Source organism: Scardinius erythrophthalmus (genome assembly GCF_964197995.2).
Source record: "Scardinius erythrophthalmus genome assembly, chromosome: 25".
In the NCBI taxonomy this organism is placed as follows: domain Eukaryota; kingdom Metazoa; phylum Chordata; class Actinopteri; order Cypriniformes; family Leuciscidae; genus Scardinius; species Scardinius erythrophthalmus.
In genome coordinates, this window is record NC_138245.1 from 23,690,782 (window position 1) to 23,704,191 (window position 13,410).

At 37.5% G+C, this 13,410-nt stretch overlaps 2 protein-coding genes across 3 annotated transcripts; both read left to right on the plus strand.

Annotated features, from left to right (window-relative positions):
• The first annotated feature begins 19 nt into the window (after positions 1 to 19).
• rpgrb (retinitis pigmentosa GTPase regulator b) lies at positions 20 to 13,392 on the plus strand. Of its 2 annotated transcripts, XM_081357602.1 has the most exons (17): positions 20 to 126; positions 667 to 792; positions 894 to 986; positions 1,558 to 1,620; positions 2,345 to 2,503; positions 2,637 to 2,786; positions 3,682 to 3,840; positions 3,934 to 4,089; positions 4,194 to 4,318; positions 5,109 to 5,285; positions 5,455 to 5,602; positions 6,275 to 6,372; positions 6,621 to 6,680; positions 10,907 to 11,116; positions 11,232 to 11,280; positions 12,408 to 12,505; positions 12,665 to 13,392. In XM_081357602.1, exons 1-17 carry the CDS (start codon positions 96 to 98, stop codon positions 12,854 to 12,856), a joined length of 2,094 nt encoding a protein of 697 aa, XP_081213728.1. In that variant the 5' UTR covers positions 20 to 95; the 3' UTR covers positions 12,857 to 13,392. The 2 variants fall into 2 exon arrangements, with proteins under 2 accessions (XP_081213728.1, XP_081213729.1); XM_081357603.1 differs by lacking the exon at positions 2,637 to 2,786 and having other exon boundaries at positions 47 to 126.
• LOC308685323 (uncharacterized protein) lies at positions 6,725 to 9,832 on the plus strand (the record flags this gene model as incomplete). Its single annotated transcript, XM_081357023.1, has 3 exons — positions 6,725 to 6,738; positions 6,852 to 6,891; positions 6,947 to 9,832. 3 exons carry the CDS (start codon positions 6,725 to 6,727, stop codon positions 9,794 to 9,796), a joined length of 2,904 nt encoding a protein of 967 aa, XP_081213149.1. The 3' UTR covers positions 9,797 to 9,832.
• Positions 13,393 to 13,410: the final 18 nt, after the last annotated feature.

A 13,410-nucleotide genomic window follows, 5' to 3' on the forward strand; every position in this document is an offset into this window, starting at 1 on the left:
GAAGCAAATCTAGAGCGGAGAGTTTCTGTCGTTTTAGAAACTTCTTGGTCACACTTCTTAGAGTCCAGCGTAAATAAGCTGATTAGTCGGGGGAGATGGCCGGAGAGACAGAAGATGAGATCCCTGGTAAAATATTTTGTAGTACATTAGTTGTCGATGTAAACAGTTGTGTTATTTGCAGTTACTCTTTAGCCGTATTGTCTGTTTATGATTAGCCTATAGGCTATAATATAACGGTGCTACATAGTAGAAGCGAATCATATGTTATACTGGTGTAAATATGTTTTAACTGTTTTAATGCACTGCAAATTTTATATTTCTCTGTGTTTATACATATAATTGTTCGTTGTGTTTTGTTTTTTATTCCATTGAACACTCTGTCCCGCTCTTTCATTGACTCCTGTGGCTTCCTGTCGCCAAGGCAACCACGCCATGTGGTCACGCCTCTCGCTCTCAATTCTATAATATTTCTATAAAGTAAACAACTAACCATCTGTGTATATACAGAGAAACAGAAACTGCGAATTAAAATCATACAAACTATTATTTGTTTACGACATAATATAGTGTAATACAGCTTGAAACAGCAGTCATTTGAATAATTTAAGGCATAACATGAAAATTGTCTGCATTTGCTATTGTTCTATTTTTTTATTTTTGTTTTAGAATCCGGAGCTGTCTTCACTTTTGGAAAGAGTAAATTCGCAGATAATGCCCCCAGTAAATTCTGGTTAAAAAATGATGTACCTTTGAGAGTTTCCTGTGGAGATGAGCACACAGCACTAGTAACAGGTAGGCTATGATTTATGAGTTTATTAGTGGATATCTTGGTAAATAAAGTCTTGTTCCGTCATTTTTTGCATTCATCCTGTCACTATTCCTATTGTGTTTAGAAAATGGGAAGCTGTTTATGTTTGGCAGCAATAACTGGGGACAGCTGGGCCTCGGAACAAAGACCACTGTGAATAAACCCACTTGTGTGAAAGGTACGACTTTCAGTGTCAGTGTTTTCCCGTGGAATTGGGCTACTTTTACACTGTTGCCCCGGGTTGAAGCGACCCCTGGCAACTCGATTTATACCCCCCCGGAAACCTGTCATAGTCAAGAGAGAGCAGTACTGAGTGTTTTCTGCCATCCACAGCTGATAAATCACTTCAACACATTCTCCAATGCTGTCAGTCACAATTAGCTGTTTGGAAAAGTTATCATTAGTTTATCAAATAATAATGATTAGTGACTTTGAATTATTCAGCAGTAATATATAATCTGACACGCACAATTACATGTTTGTAAGTAGCTTTAAGAAAAAGGAGATCTTTTCAGGATAAAGCCATAGATTGCCTTAATACCAATCTGGAGTGGTCCGTAATCTGCATTAATCTGGAAAGCAGAGGGGAAGTGTGTGCAGGAGATCAACATTTTAACAAATTAGCTTGATATACTGTATATATATATACATATACATATATATTCAGGATGTATAATTGTGTTTAGTAAGAATAAATCGTATAGTCAACATGTTTCTGACATGCAATGACCGTATTTGTTTTCTTAAAGCCCTAAAATCTGAAAGCGTGAAGCTCGCAGCCTGTGGAAGAACTCACTCACTTGTTTATACATGTAAGTTTATTCATCATATTTGCTTTATGTTTTTTGAGTCTAGTAAATCAAGTAATTTTTTTTTCCGTTTTTGTTCTTTTTAAAGGTGAAATTTGTTTTCCTTCATTTTCTGTTACCCTACCTTAATTATTTACATATTCTTATTTATTTACTTATTCCATTAGTCAAGCCAGAAATTGCCATGCCAGACCACTGAAACAAACAGCAATGTTTTGAAAGGGCTACAGGGCAACACAGTGGGAACTCTCTGGGAATTTATAATTGTCTCTGCGAATTAAACAGGGATAAGAGAATGTTTAACATTGAAAAAAAATTACACTCATAACCTTAAAGACAAACGAATATAACATTAAAAATAGATTTTTTAAATATCTGAGCATTCTGCTTGTTTTTGGTTTGTTTTTTGATGATATCTCAATATTTGCAAAGGCCAAAACATGAAAAAGAAAATTAAATGTACAAATTTGGGGGACAATAAGATATTTTTTTTTATGTTTTTGAACCTTAATATTGTGATATATTATTTTAATTCAAAATTATTTTTTTCTATTGTAATATTTTTGAAATGTATATTTGTTCCTGTGGTGACAAAGCTGTATTTTTAGCATCATTACTTCAGTCTTCAGTGTCACTGACCCCAACTGTTTTGATAGCACTATAGATAACTATTTGCAACATTATAGATTTATCCTCAACTAAAATACTTGTTTTCTTTGCTGAGCAGCCCGTGGTAACCTGTATGCCTCTGGAGGGAATAATGAAGGACAGCTTGGTCTTGGTGACTGCGATGACAGAACCTCCTTCCACCTGGTGGACTTCTTCAGCAAACATGGGCCAATCAAAATGCTTGCTGCTGGTTCCAATACATCTGCTGTCCTGACGCGTAAGAGTTCTGTTCTATCTGCCTTACAGTGCAGCAGTGTCTGTTGACAAAACATGTAACCGAAAATGTGACATACATAACATGTAACGGCAAATATTAACAGTAATGTAACAAAATGTCTGTGTCATCTCAGAGGATGGCAGGCTCTATATGTGGGGCGATAACTCCGAGGGTCAGATTGGGTTAGGAAAGGAGAGTAATGCACTCACTCCTCAGGAGGTTTCTGTGGGGAAACGAGTGTCCTGGGTGTCCTGTGGATATTATCATTCTGCCTTTGTTACCGGTATGTATGCCACTGTAGGAAGTATTACCTCTTGTCACCATGGCCAATTATACCAAAATATTCAGGGTTAAATACATGTTTAACTCTATGCTTAACATTCACGTATTATTTAATCTGGAATATATCTTTTGTTTATATATATATTTATAATATTATACTATTTTACTCATAAATAGTAAAAAAGGTTGTTGTTTTTTTCTAAAGTTTGCACTCAAAAGTTCAAGGTCAGTGCAATTTTTTAAGAAAAAAGAAAAATACTTTTATTCAGCAAGGATGCATTAAACTGCTGGTCTTTTAAACTTTCTATCAATCAAAGAATCCTGAAAATAAATGCACAACATAAATGTTTCTTGAGCTGCAAATCAGCATGTTAGATTGATTTCTGAAGGATCATGTGACACTGACTGAAGACTGGAGTAATGATGCTGAAAATTCAGCTTTGCCATCACAGGAATAAATTACATTTGAAAATATATTAAAAAAGAAAACTCATCAAATACATCAAATAAGTGATTATGAAATAATTTATCATTTTTATTATAGTGAATTATGCTAGTTAGTTCCATATAATAATGGTATTACAATAAATACATTTACAATAAATTACAATAAATTAATCATTTTAAAACCATTTAAAATAATGGCATAATATTACTATTATTTTATAAATAATACTTGATATGTTTAATAAATTAATCAAAATGATTTAAGAATTGTGTTCAACTGTGTTACATTGGAATATCCCCACTTTTTGACAATTCATGATGACTTTCCTACTTCCTCTCCATGATCTATAGAGCACAGGATGGTGGCATTGAATTCATAAAATGTTCATCATTTGACCTTCTGTGAAGGCTGGATTGTTGCTAGGTGATGCTTGTTTCATTTGTTGCAGTGGATGGGGCCTTGTTCACATTCGGAGAAAAAGACAGTGGAAAGCTGGGCTTGTCCACAGAGAAGCTGGCCAATCATAAAGTGCCTCAACAGGTGACCGGCATCTCTGATAGGGTGGTAAAGGTGTCCTGTGGAGGAGGGCACACGGTGGCGCTTACTGGTAGGGGAACATCTTTTGCTTTGTGGTGGTTGTTTTTTTTGTCTGTGTTTCTTCTTTGTGAAGTCTAAATGTTACACATGTCTGGTAATGCAGAGCACAAGGTGTATTCGTTTGGCCTGGGTCAGTTTGGACAGCTTGGCCACGGCACATTCATATTTGAGTCTCGTTTACCCAGAGTGGTTGAGCATTTCAAGAGGGGCAGAGTTAAACATGTGGAGTGTGGAGAGAACCATACAGCGTTGATTACTGGTAAAACACCTGACAACATGCTTTTATGTGTTGTGATATAATTTCCTCTTTGTGTCTTTCCTCTAAAATATATACGATTCTGTTTGTATATGTGCTGGTTTCAGACAGGGGCCTTTTGTACACCTTTGGTGATGGTCGGCATGGAAAACTGGGGCTTGGAGAAGAAAACTTCACCAACCAGTTCAGACCGACCCTGTGTACGAGATTCCTCAACTGCCATGTACATTCTGTACGTATTACTGGCCATCTACTGTTTATGACACAATATATAATACATTTGATTTCTATCAGGTATATACATTTTCTGCTTTGAAATGGTTTGACCAATATAAATTTCATTACCCTGTTGGCCCCATTTTCTTTTGAAACAGGAAGGTCTGGACATATCAAAGTACTTGCCCTTTTTTATTGCTTTCTATTGCTAATTTTATTTCTAATAATAGAGAGAACATTTTATTTATTTGTTTTATTTTTATTGCAAAAAAAACATTTGTTTTTCGTCCTGAGCATACATATTTTTGGGCCATTTTTTACAGCAGAGAAAAACATTGGGGTCAGTAATATATATATATATGAAGGCATTTATTCAGCAAGAAGAATACATTCACTTGATCAAAAGTGTCAGTAAAGACTTATAAAAAATTGTTCAAATAATGCAGATAATAATAAGAAATATCTATTAAGCTCTAAATCAGCATATTATAATGTGACACTGAAAAATTCAGCTTTGCCATTACAAGAATAAATTCGATTTTGGAATTCATTATAATAGAAAACAGTTTATTTTAAATTGTAATAATATTTCACACATTTTTTATGTATTTTTGATAAAATAAAAATAGCCTTGGTGAGCATAATATATTTAAAAAACTTACCGATTGCACATTTTTTAATGGTAGTCTAAATGTATTAATCTGCTAAACGTGTGTATCGTCATTTCTTATGGAACAATAAGGACTAAAAGCCACAAAATTCTATTTTGATTTCATGGCATCTGTAAACAGTGTGTGTGCTTACAGGTTACTTGTGGTGGGTGTCACATGCTTGTGTTGGCAAAGCCCAGGGCTGAAAGGTCGGAGGATTTGATCCTGGAGGAGGATGACATCACAGAAGACTACTTTGAAAAGTCCTGTACTGAACTACTGGGGGACACCCTAAACAGGAGTCTCTCGGCTCGGGTCAGACGCAGAGAACGGGTAGGTCAACCCTAATGGATTGCAATAAATCAGATTGCAACTGATTATCAATTGGACAAGTGGAAGTGTATTTCAAGATGAGTAATACAATTTTACGGCAATATATTACCTAAACAATTATATAAACTAATTAAATATGGATGCAATGTGTGTTGCTTTTCTTCTGCAGGAGCGTTCACCAGATCAGTTTGGACAAATGTTTCGAACACTCCCAGCTCTGGGTGGAAATCATCTGAGTGCATCTCTATCTGTTCCCAGCCAGATCCGTCACTCCCACAGTAACCAACCTGGAAAGATCCCTCACAACAGCCTCAAAAGTATTAAAAATCATATCTGTTGTTTCAAATCACAGGAAAACAAGTTCCTCGTTCACAAATGCTATTGCCACTTATAAACAGACATCATTCAATCAAAAAGCACACATTTATTTTCATTTACACTACTGTTAAAAAGTTTAGAATCAGTATGATTAAATATATTAATACTTTTATTCAGCAAGGACACATTAAATTGATCTAAAGTGTCAGTAAAGACTTTTACATTATTACAAAAGATTTCTATTTAAAAAAATGTTGTTCTTTTGAACTTTCTATTCAGAATCCTTAAGCAGTACAACTGATTTCAGCATTGATAATAATAAGAAATGTTTCTTGAGCAGCAAATCAGCATATTAGAATGATTTCTGAAGGATCATGTGACACTGAAGACTGGAGTAATGATGCTGAAATTTCAGCTTTGCCATAACAGGAATGAATGACATTTTAAAAGAAATAGAAAATGTCACTTCTTTTAAATTGTAATAATATTTCACAATTTGACTGTTTTACTGTATTTTTTATCAAATAAATGCGGCCTTGGTGAGGCATCTTTCGGAAGCATTTAAAAAATCTAACCAATACCAAACTTTTGAACTGTAGTGTATATTATACTCATGTTTTTATGGATTCTCTCTCTCTCTCTCTCTCTCTCTCTCTCTCTCTCTCGATAAGTTCCTGGAAAGAGAGAGAAATCTCTTGATGACAGAAGCAGTGTGGAGGATAGTGAGAGCGTAAAAGACCTTGGAGAAACCACTGACTTATTAAACCTGGTAGGAGAAGCATACCATCACTTATGAAAGAGGCATGCATGCTTTTATAATATCTATAGAAAATACGTAGAAGTAGACATTTAATGATTTTGTTGAAATCCACTTTTAAAAGCAAAAATGACACAGACTACTGTAAATACTGTCTTGGTTTGCCATTTGATGTAAAATCTGGGTCATGTAGAAAAACCAGTTGAGAACCGCTGGTATAAAATCTTCTAAGACTAATGCAAAAGTTTCTTTGTTTTCAGACTCACATAATTAAGATGGACCCTAGCGATAAGACCCTCACATTGTCTCCTGTGGAGAAGGTAAGTGCTCATCTGGGTTGTTGTCCAAGAAATTAGCTATTTATATGGCCAAACAAAGGTTGAGGAGAAATATTTGTAAATTTTTTCAAAGGGCTGCACTCATTTAGACCTCCTCCTTATGCTTGTGTTTTCTGTCTTCTCTTCATTGACTCATTCTCATTTGCTTTGCAGCCTTAAAGCTCATTCTGCTCTCGTTCAGCCTGCTCTGCATGTTCATTCATTTCTCTAACACTTTCCTTCTTTTTATCCTCTGCTTCCTGGAATAGAAGAAGGTTAAGGTTGTGAAAGAGCACGGTAAGGAGAAGCATAGTGATGGCCACGCCCCTTATAGTAAGAGGGCGGAGCTGTCAGCTCGCAAAGCTCTTCCTACTGAGTTACTTAGAAGCTCAAGTGGTAGCTCAGTAGTCGGGGACAGTCTTGGGTCAGGGACGCCCCACAAGTCCCCTAAGAGACATGGTCATGATAAGGAAAATGTACTTATCGCTTTGGAGAACAAAAAGCCTGCATATCACCAAGCTGGTGGAAGTAACACCAGATTGGGGTCGGACATAAGCAGAGCTGGATCCAAATCCTACCTGCCCAAGCACACAGAATTGATGAAGTTAAGGGATAAAGTTAAAAAAGAATCAACTGGAAAAGCCCACCCAAATCAAGAGGCTGAAAGCGAGAAGGTTGCTCAAAAATCAAAAGGAAGTACAAAACCAAACCAAGAGGGAAAAGGTAAAGCAAAACCCAAAGATCGTCCATTGGAAGTCAGAAGCCAGCCTCAAAAAGATGTGGGGAAAGAAAAGGAAGTAAAAATGAAACCCATAATTGTTGTTGAACATCATCTTGAACAGACCACACATAAGGAGCAGGACTCAACAGGTAAGAAGATCTCAAAAGATGATTTACCAAAAGCTCACAGGGTGAAAGGTGAAACGAATGCTGCTAAGACAGAAAACAAAAATTTTGTCCCACAGAGTAAAAAGTCAGATTCAAAAAAAGACTCAAAAAGTAGCAAGACAATACAAGAGATCTCCACTACTTCTCAACAATCACAACAAGATGTTTCTACAAAGAAGACAAAGAAATCAAGAGCAGAACAAAGCCAATTGCTAGTAGAAGACAACTTGAAAAACACAAAAAAGGGGCCTACCATTGTCTCCGAAGTTGCCTCCAAATCTGAATCGGCATCAGAACCAGAGCAAATTAAGGAGAATCCTCTCATCAAGGTGACATCTTTTCTCCAAGATGTGGGAATGGGAAGTTCTGCTTGTTTACTTGGAGCATCAGCAGTCAGTCAGTTCCTTTCCCAGTCCACACCCCAAAAGATGCCAAAACCTCCTTCAAAACAAAGAACTCTATCTGATGTTTCGTCCCTGAGTGAGTCCGATGAGGCTTCAAGACAGGAGGAGACTAGAGAAGCCAAGAAGACGGCTGTCACCATCAACATGAAGACAGAATCAGGAACTTCAGATGGGGACATGGAAAGAAGCAGCATTGAGTCCAAAACCGAGGCTCATTCTGAGGAAACATATAGAAGAAACGAGGAATCAGATGAGGAGGAAGAGGAGGAAAGCAAGGGGTTGGTGAACAGAAGGGATGAGAGTGAGGAAGTGGATGACAGTGAGGAGGAAAGTGAGAGCAAGACCCTTGACAAGGTAGCAAACGATGGTGATTCTGAGGTTGACGGTGATACAACGATCAAAGGTTCTAGTGAGGATGAGGAAAGCGAGGAAGAGGAGGATAAAAGTAAAAGCGAGGCAGCTGAGGATGTAGAGAGTGAGGCTGAGGAAGGGGAGAGTGATAGAGTAGAAGACGAGGAAGAAGAAACAAGTGAGATAAGTAGAAAAACTGAAGAGCAGAGTGGAGATGAAAAGGCCGAAAGCAAAACAAGCAAAGAGGAAGAGACAGAGAGCAAAAATGAGAGCTCAAAGGAAGAATCAGATGAAGAGAATGAGGAGTCAGAGGAGAAAGACAGTGAGGATGAGGAAGAAAATGATGTAGAAAGTGACATTGCAGAGGAGGATAGTGCAGAGGAAGATGAAGACAGTAAAAAGACTAGTGAAGAAAAGGAAGATTCTGAAAAGCTAGAGAGCGAGTCTGAAGATGAAGGGGATGAAGATGGTGAAAAGACTAGTGAAGAAGAGGAGGATGATTCAGAAAAGCTAGAGAGCGAGTCTGAAGATGAAGGGGATGAAGATGGTGAAAAGACTAGTGAAGAAGAGGAGGACGATTCAGAAAAGCAGGAAAGTGAGACTGAAGATGATGATGAAGGGGAGAGTGAGAGTGAAGCAGAGGAGGAGAGTGAGGAAGTTGAAGAGGATGAGGAAGAGGGTGAAAGCAAGAAAGAGGAAGCAATGAGTCAGAATGATGAGGAAGAAGAAGAGAGTGAAAATGAAGAGGAAGAAGAGCAGGAGAGCAATGATGAAGAGGAAGAAGAGCAGCAGAGCAAAGACGAAGAGGAAGAAGAGCAGGAGAGCAAAGACGAAGAAGAGGAGGAGAGCAAAGACGAAGAGGATGAAGAGCAGGAGAGCAAAGACGAAGAGGAAGAAGAGCAGGAGAGCAAAGAGGAAGAGGAAGAAGAGCAGGAGAGTAAAGACGAAGAGGAAGAAGAGCAGGAGAGCAAAGACGAAGAAGAGGAGGAGAGCAAAGCCGAAGAGGATGAAGAGCAGGAGAGCAAAGACGAAGAGGAAGAAGAGCAGGAGAGCAAAGAGGAAGAGGAAGAAGAGCAGGAGAACAAAGATGAAGAGGAAGAAGAAGAAAGTAATGGTGAGGAGGAAGGCAATGAAGAAGCAGAAGAGGAAGCAGAGGAGGAAGAGTCTGAAGAAAAAGAGGAGGCAGAAGCAGAGGATGAGGAGGGAGAAGAGGAGGACAAACAAGAAGAGCAAGAGGAGGAGGAGGAAGAAGAACAAGAGGAGGAGGAGGAAGAAGAAGAAAAAGCCAAAGCCAAAAGAAAACGTGAAAAAGCCTCTGAACCAAAAGCCACCAAACAAAAGTCAAGTGCGAAAACAACAAAACAGCCGACAAAAGCCAAACGGGCCGGAGCGCAACGCCAGCAGTCAGACGACGAGTCCCAGGAGTCTCAGCAGTTTTGGGATGATGTTCTTCCTCAATACCTCAATTTAAAATAATTCAACAACCTCTATCTGCTTTCACTGAGTATTATGTAAATGCCTTGTTTTTTCTTGCTTCTTGCTTTTGTGATATATATTTGAAATATTTTTATTTCGCCATTATTATTCTTGCAATTTCGCCCATGACATTTTTATTAAATGTATTGCTTCACATTTTTTTATTTTCTATTTATTTATGTATGTTTTCATAAGTAATGATACGCTCATGCAGTAATGAAGACCTCATGATGTGCCTTAGGACATATGCATCTGATGGACAGCCATGTTTGTTTATTAACAAATGAAATGTGCTTGATTTGCCAATGACCATGAATCAGCACTATCAATGACTTCAAATTCTTTCAAATACAAACAGGGCACATTTAAAGATGCCTACTCTTACAAAAATTAAAATGTAAAATAAAATGGCAGCTCGTGATCTTTATGACTGAAAGCAAATATTTGGTCGTCATTAAGTAGCATTTAGTTTAAATTTTGCACTTGTGCTTGTTCTGTGAGTTTTTTGTTACATTTAATAGCCAATAAACTTTTCATTTATTTATAACTATTTGCATGTGTTTTTAAATTAATACCTGTGTTGTTTTATATTTGTTTTCCAATTTAGTAACATTGCATTGCATTTAAATATAAAAAGCACAGATTTTCCAAACTGACTTTGAAAGCTTTTGTATGCTTTACATAAAGAAACAACATGATATGAATCTATCATGCTGTACTAGAGAGTTTCAGCAGCATAATAAGCAAATTTGAATTTGAATTGAAATCATGCAAATAAAGAAAGCCATATGAGATATCTCCAAATTCAAAGCAGTTGCAATCAGGCAGAAAACCGAAAATCCTTCATTGGACAGGTGAGGCACTCTCTCCGTAGAGCTGGTCCTTTTCTAGTCCTCCTAAATAGATCCCTAGTCATGTACTCACCTACTTGTGTTTCTTTATACATGTAGTTTGTTAGTTCGTTCATTTTAAAATGAAAAAGATTTCCTGACTCACATTGAACCCTCTCCTGCTAGTTTCTTCAACCCTCTTTTTGTGTTTCACAGTCACTCTTTCCAGTCACTGATTGTCTTTTCTCACTTTTTGCACAACCACCACCGATCTCTCCAGCTCCGGACAGGTGAGATCAATGGAAAGATGGAGGGAGAAAATGAGGAGGAGGAATATTTAGATGATGAAGAAGATGATGATGAGGAGGAGGAAGATGAGGAAGAGCATCCAGAGGAAAAAGAAGGGGAAAAGTGTGAGGAGAAGGAAGATATTCTAGACGAGAAGAGAAAAGAGACAGAGGAGCAAAGCACTACAGAGCCAGACATACAGGTGCCCTGAAGCCTTTCATTCATGTAATTTAGACTGATTTAGTACGAACATGTTGCTTTAGTGTGGCTCTGTTGCTTTGATTTGTTTGTGTGATGTAATTTTCTTACTCCTACAGAAAAAGCAGATTATACAAGAGGCATCCGTCCCTGATGGACCGATAAAAGGTGAGTTTTTTTTTCTTTTCAGCACCCTTTCATATTCCCATACAGACCCCAAGAAAACCAAAAAAAATTGAGTTTTGTGGCTTTTAGGCCATGTCTGTTAGCTTTAAGGTCATCTATATGTGGAAGTTTATTTCCACCACGGTATATAAAAATATAAAAAAGGTTGCAACTGTTTTTTCACAACTGCAAGTTTATATCTCACAATTCTGACCTTTTTTACATCTTGACGTTCAGAGGTTTTTTTCTCTGAATTCCGCCTTTTTTTCTTTTTCTTTTTTTTTCGGAATTCTGTTTTTTGTTTTTGTTTTTCGGAATTCTTTTTTTTTTTTTTTTTTTTGACACCTAACCTGACCACATGCACCTGCAGAATTCTGCGAAAAATGGAATTGAGAGAATCTGGAATCTGAACAAAAAAAGTCAGAATTGTGAGATGTAAACTCACTATTCTGACAATAAACAACATAAAAGATATAAACTAGGGGAAAAAATCCTAATGTACAATTGCCTTTTTTATATTATTATTTATATTATTATTCCTTTCCTCATGTCTCACCTGTGTATCCTCGCTCATGACTCCTCAGGAAGCTTCCTCGCTCCTCGTTCCTCGCCTTCTCACAGTTCAACAAGAGAATTGAGAAGCCCGTCAAGATGGATGAGTTCGGTCGGTTTCCAGGTCATGGGCTGGAGGAGCGAGGAAAAGAGGAAGCATCAATTAGAGCAGGGTTCCTCAAACTCGGTCCTGGAGGGCCGCTGTCCTGCACAGTTTAGCTCCAACCCTGATCAAGTTTCTAGTGATCCTGAAGACATTGATTAGCTTGCTCAGGTGTGTTTGATCAGGGTTGGAGCAAAACTCTGCAGGACAGCGGCCCTCCAGGACTGAGTTTGAGGAACCCTGAATTAGAGTATTGAGAAGCACCTATAAACTATTTAAATGAGAGAGACAAGCCCTTTGATATCCCGGCCATCTTTATTTACACCTTTTTATGGTGCAGTATGTCCATGATTAGGTAGAAACTGATTGCAACGTAACATGTAACTTGGTGAACATAAATGGAATGTATGTTCACCAAAATCAAATGTATTGGTTTTAAGCAGCTTTTTTCTGTCTTTCTCTTTTGTTTCTGAAGATTCTGATCCTGCTACCCTTATAAAAGAGGAGACAGAGTCAGAGAGGAATGGAGTTACAGAAGACAAACCTAAAACTCGTTTCGGCTCTAGAAACAGGGTATTTAACCACTCAAACCTTTTTATCTTTAAAATAAACACTTGTAAGCAGCCACCTCATAATCATGCAACCACCTCATAATCATGCACATAATAATAATAATCTTTGCACATCAGAGTTTAACCTTTGTTTGATCAGTTTCTTCTTTCCTATTTTCAGCTTTCTCTTTTCAAGAGATCTCCCACCAAAGGGAATCAAGCAGAGAGCAGCGCTTTAGGCAAACCAGCAGCCGATGGTCCACCTCAGATCTCAGAGACTCGAGGACCAGAGAGTTCTAGCGGTCAAACACAGACCGGAGGCCCAACCACTGCATCCAATCGATCACGTTCAGCCACTTGCAATCTGCTTTGACACCTTTCAGCTGGGTTTGCCATGCTGTTTATGCCGAGACTGCAACAAAAACTGGAAGTAGAATCGAAATTGAACAAAGCAACATCCTGTTGGTGTTGGTGGTGTTAATGTTACTGTGCCTTGTGCTGCAAAGCAGACCACAGAAAATGACTAGCTTTAACTGAAAACTAGGGAGTCTAATTTTAATTTAAGTATAGTTGTGAGCTATAATGGTTTTGTTTTGGTACTACAGTGTATAATATTTTTCCTTTATATGTTTGCAGTGTCTGATTTATACAACTTTTTTATCAAAGGCATTCTTGAAGTCATTACTGGGGAGTAAATTTACCAATATGTGCCGTATATCAAGAAAAATAATGATATATTTATGTGTTTTTATACCTATTTATTTACATTTGATGAAAGACTTTCAAAGCACCTGTGCACTTTATATATTTAAAATTTCAGGGCAATGTGACAATTTTTTGTCCATTTTTGTGAGAATCATCTAACAACCTTTGTATTTGATGTGATACAAGTAAACAACTTAAAATGGTCTCCCTTCCTTTTTGATA

What these genes read in the sequence shown, in the direction of transcription:
- rpgrb (XM_081357602.1), top strand. Translation starts at nt 96, where the DNA reads ATGGCCGGAGAGACAGAAGATGAGATCCCTG. An exon ending in GGGTCAGACGCAGAGAACGG is followed by an intron (nt 5,286 to 5,454) that starts GTAGGTCAACCC and finishes TTTCTTCTGCAG; the next exon opens with GAGCGTTCACCAGATCAGTT. An exon ending in CCACTGACTTATTAAACCTG is followed by an intron (nt 6,373 to 6,620) that starts GTAGGAGAAGCA and finishes CTTTGTTTTCAG; the next exon opens with ACTCACATAATTAAGATGGA.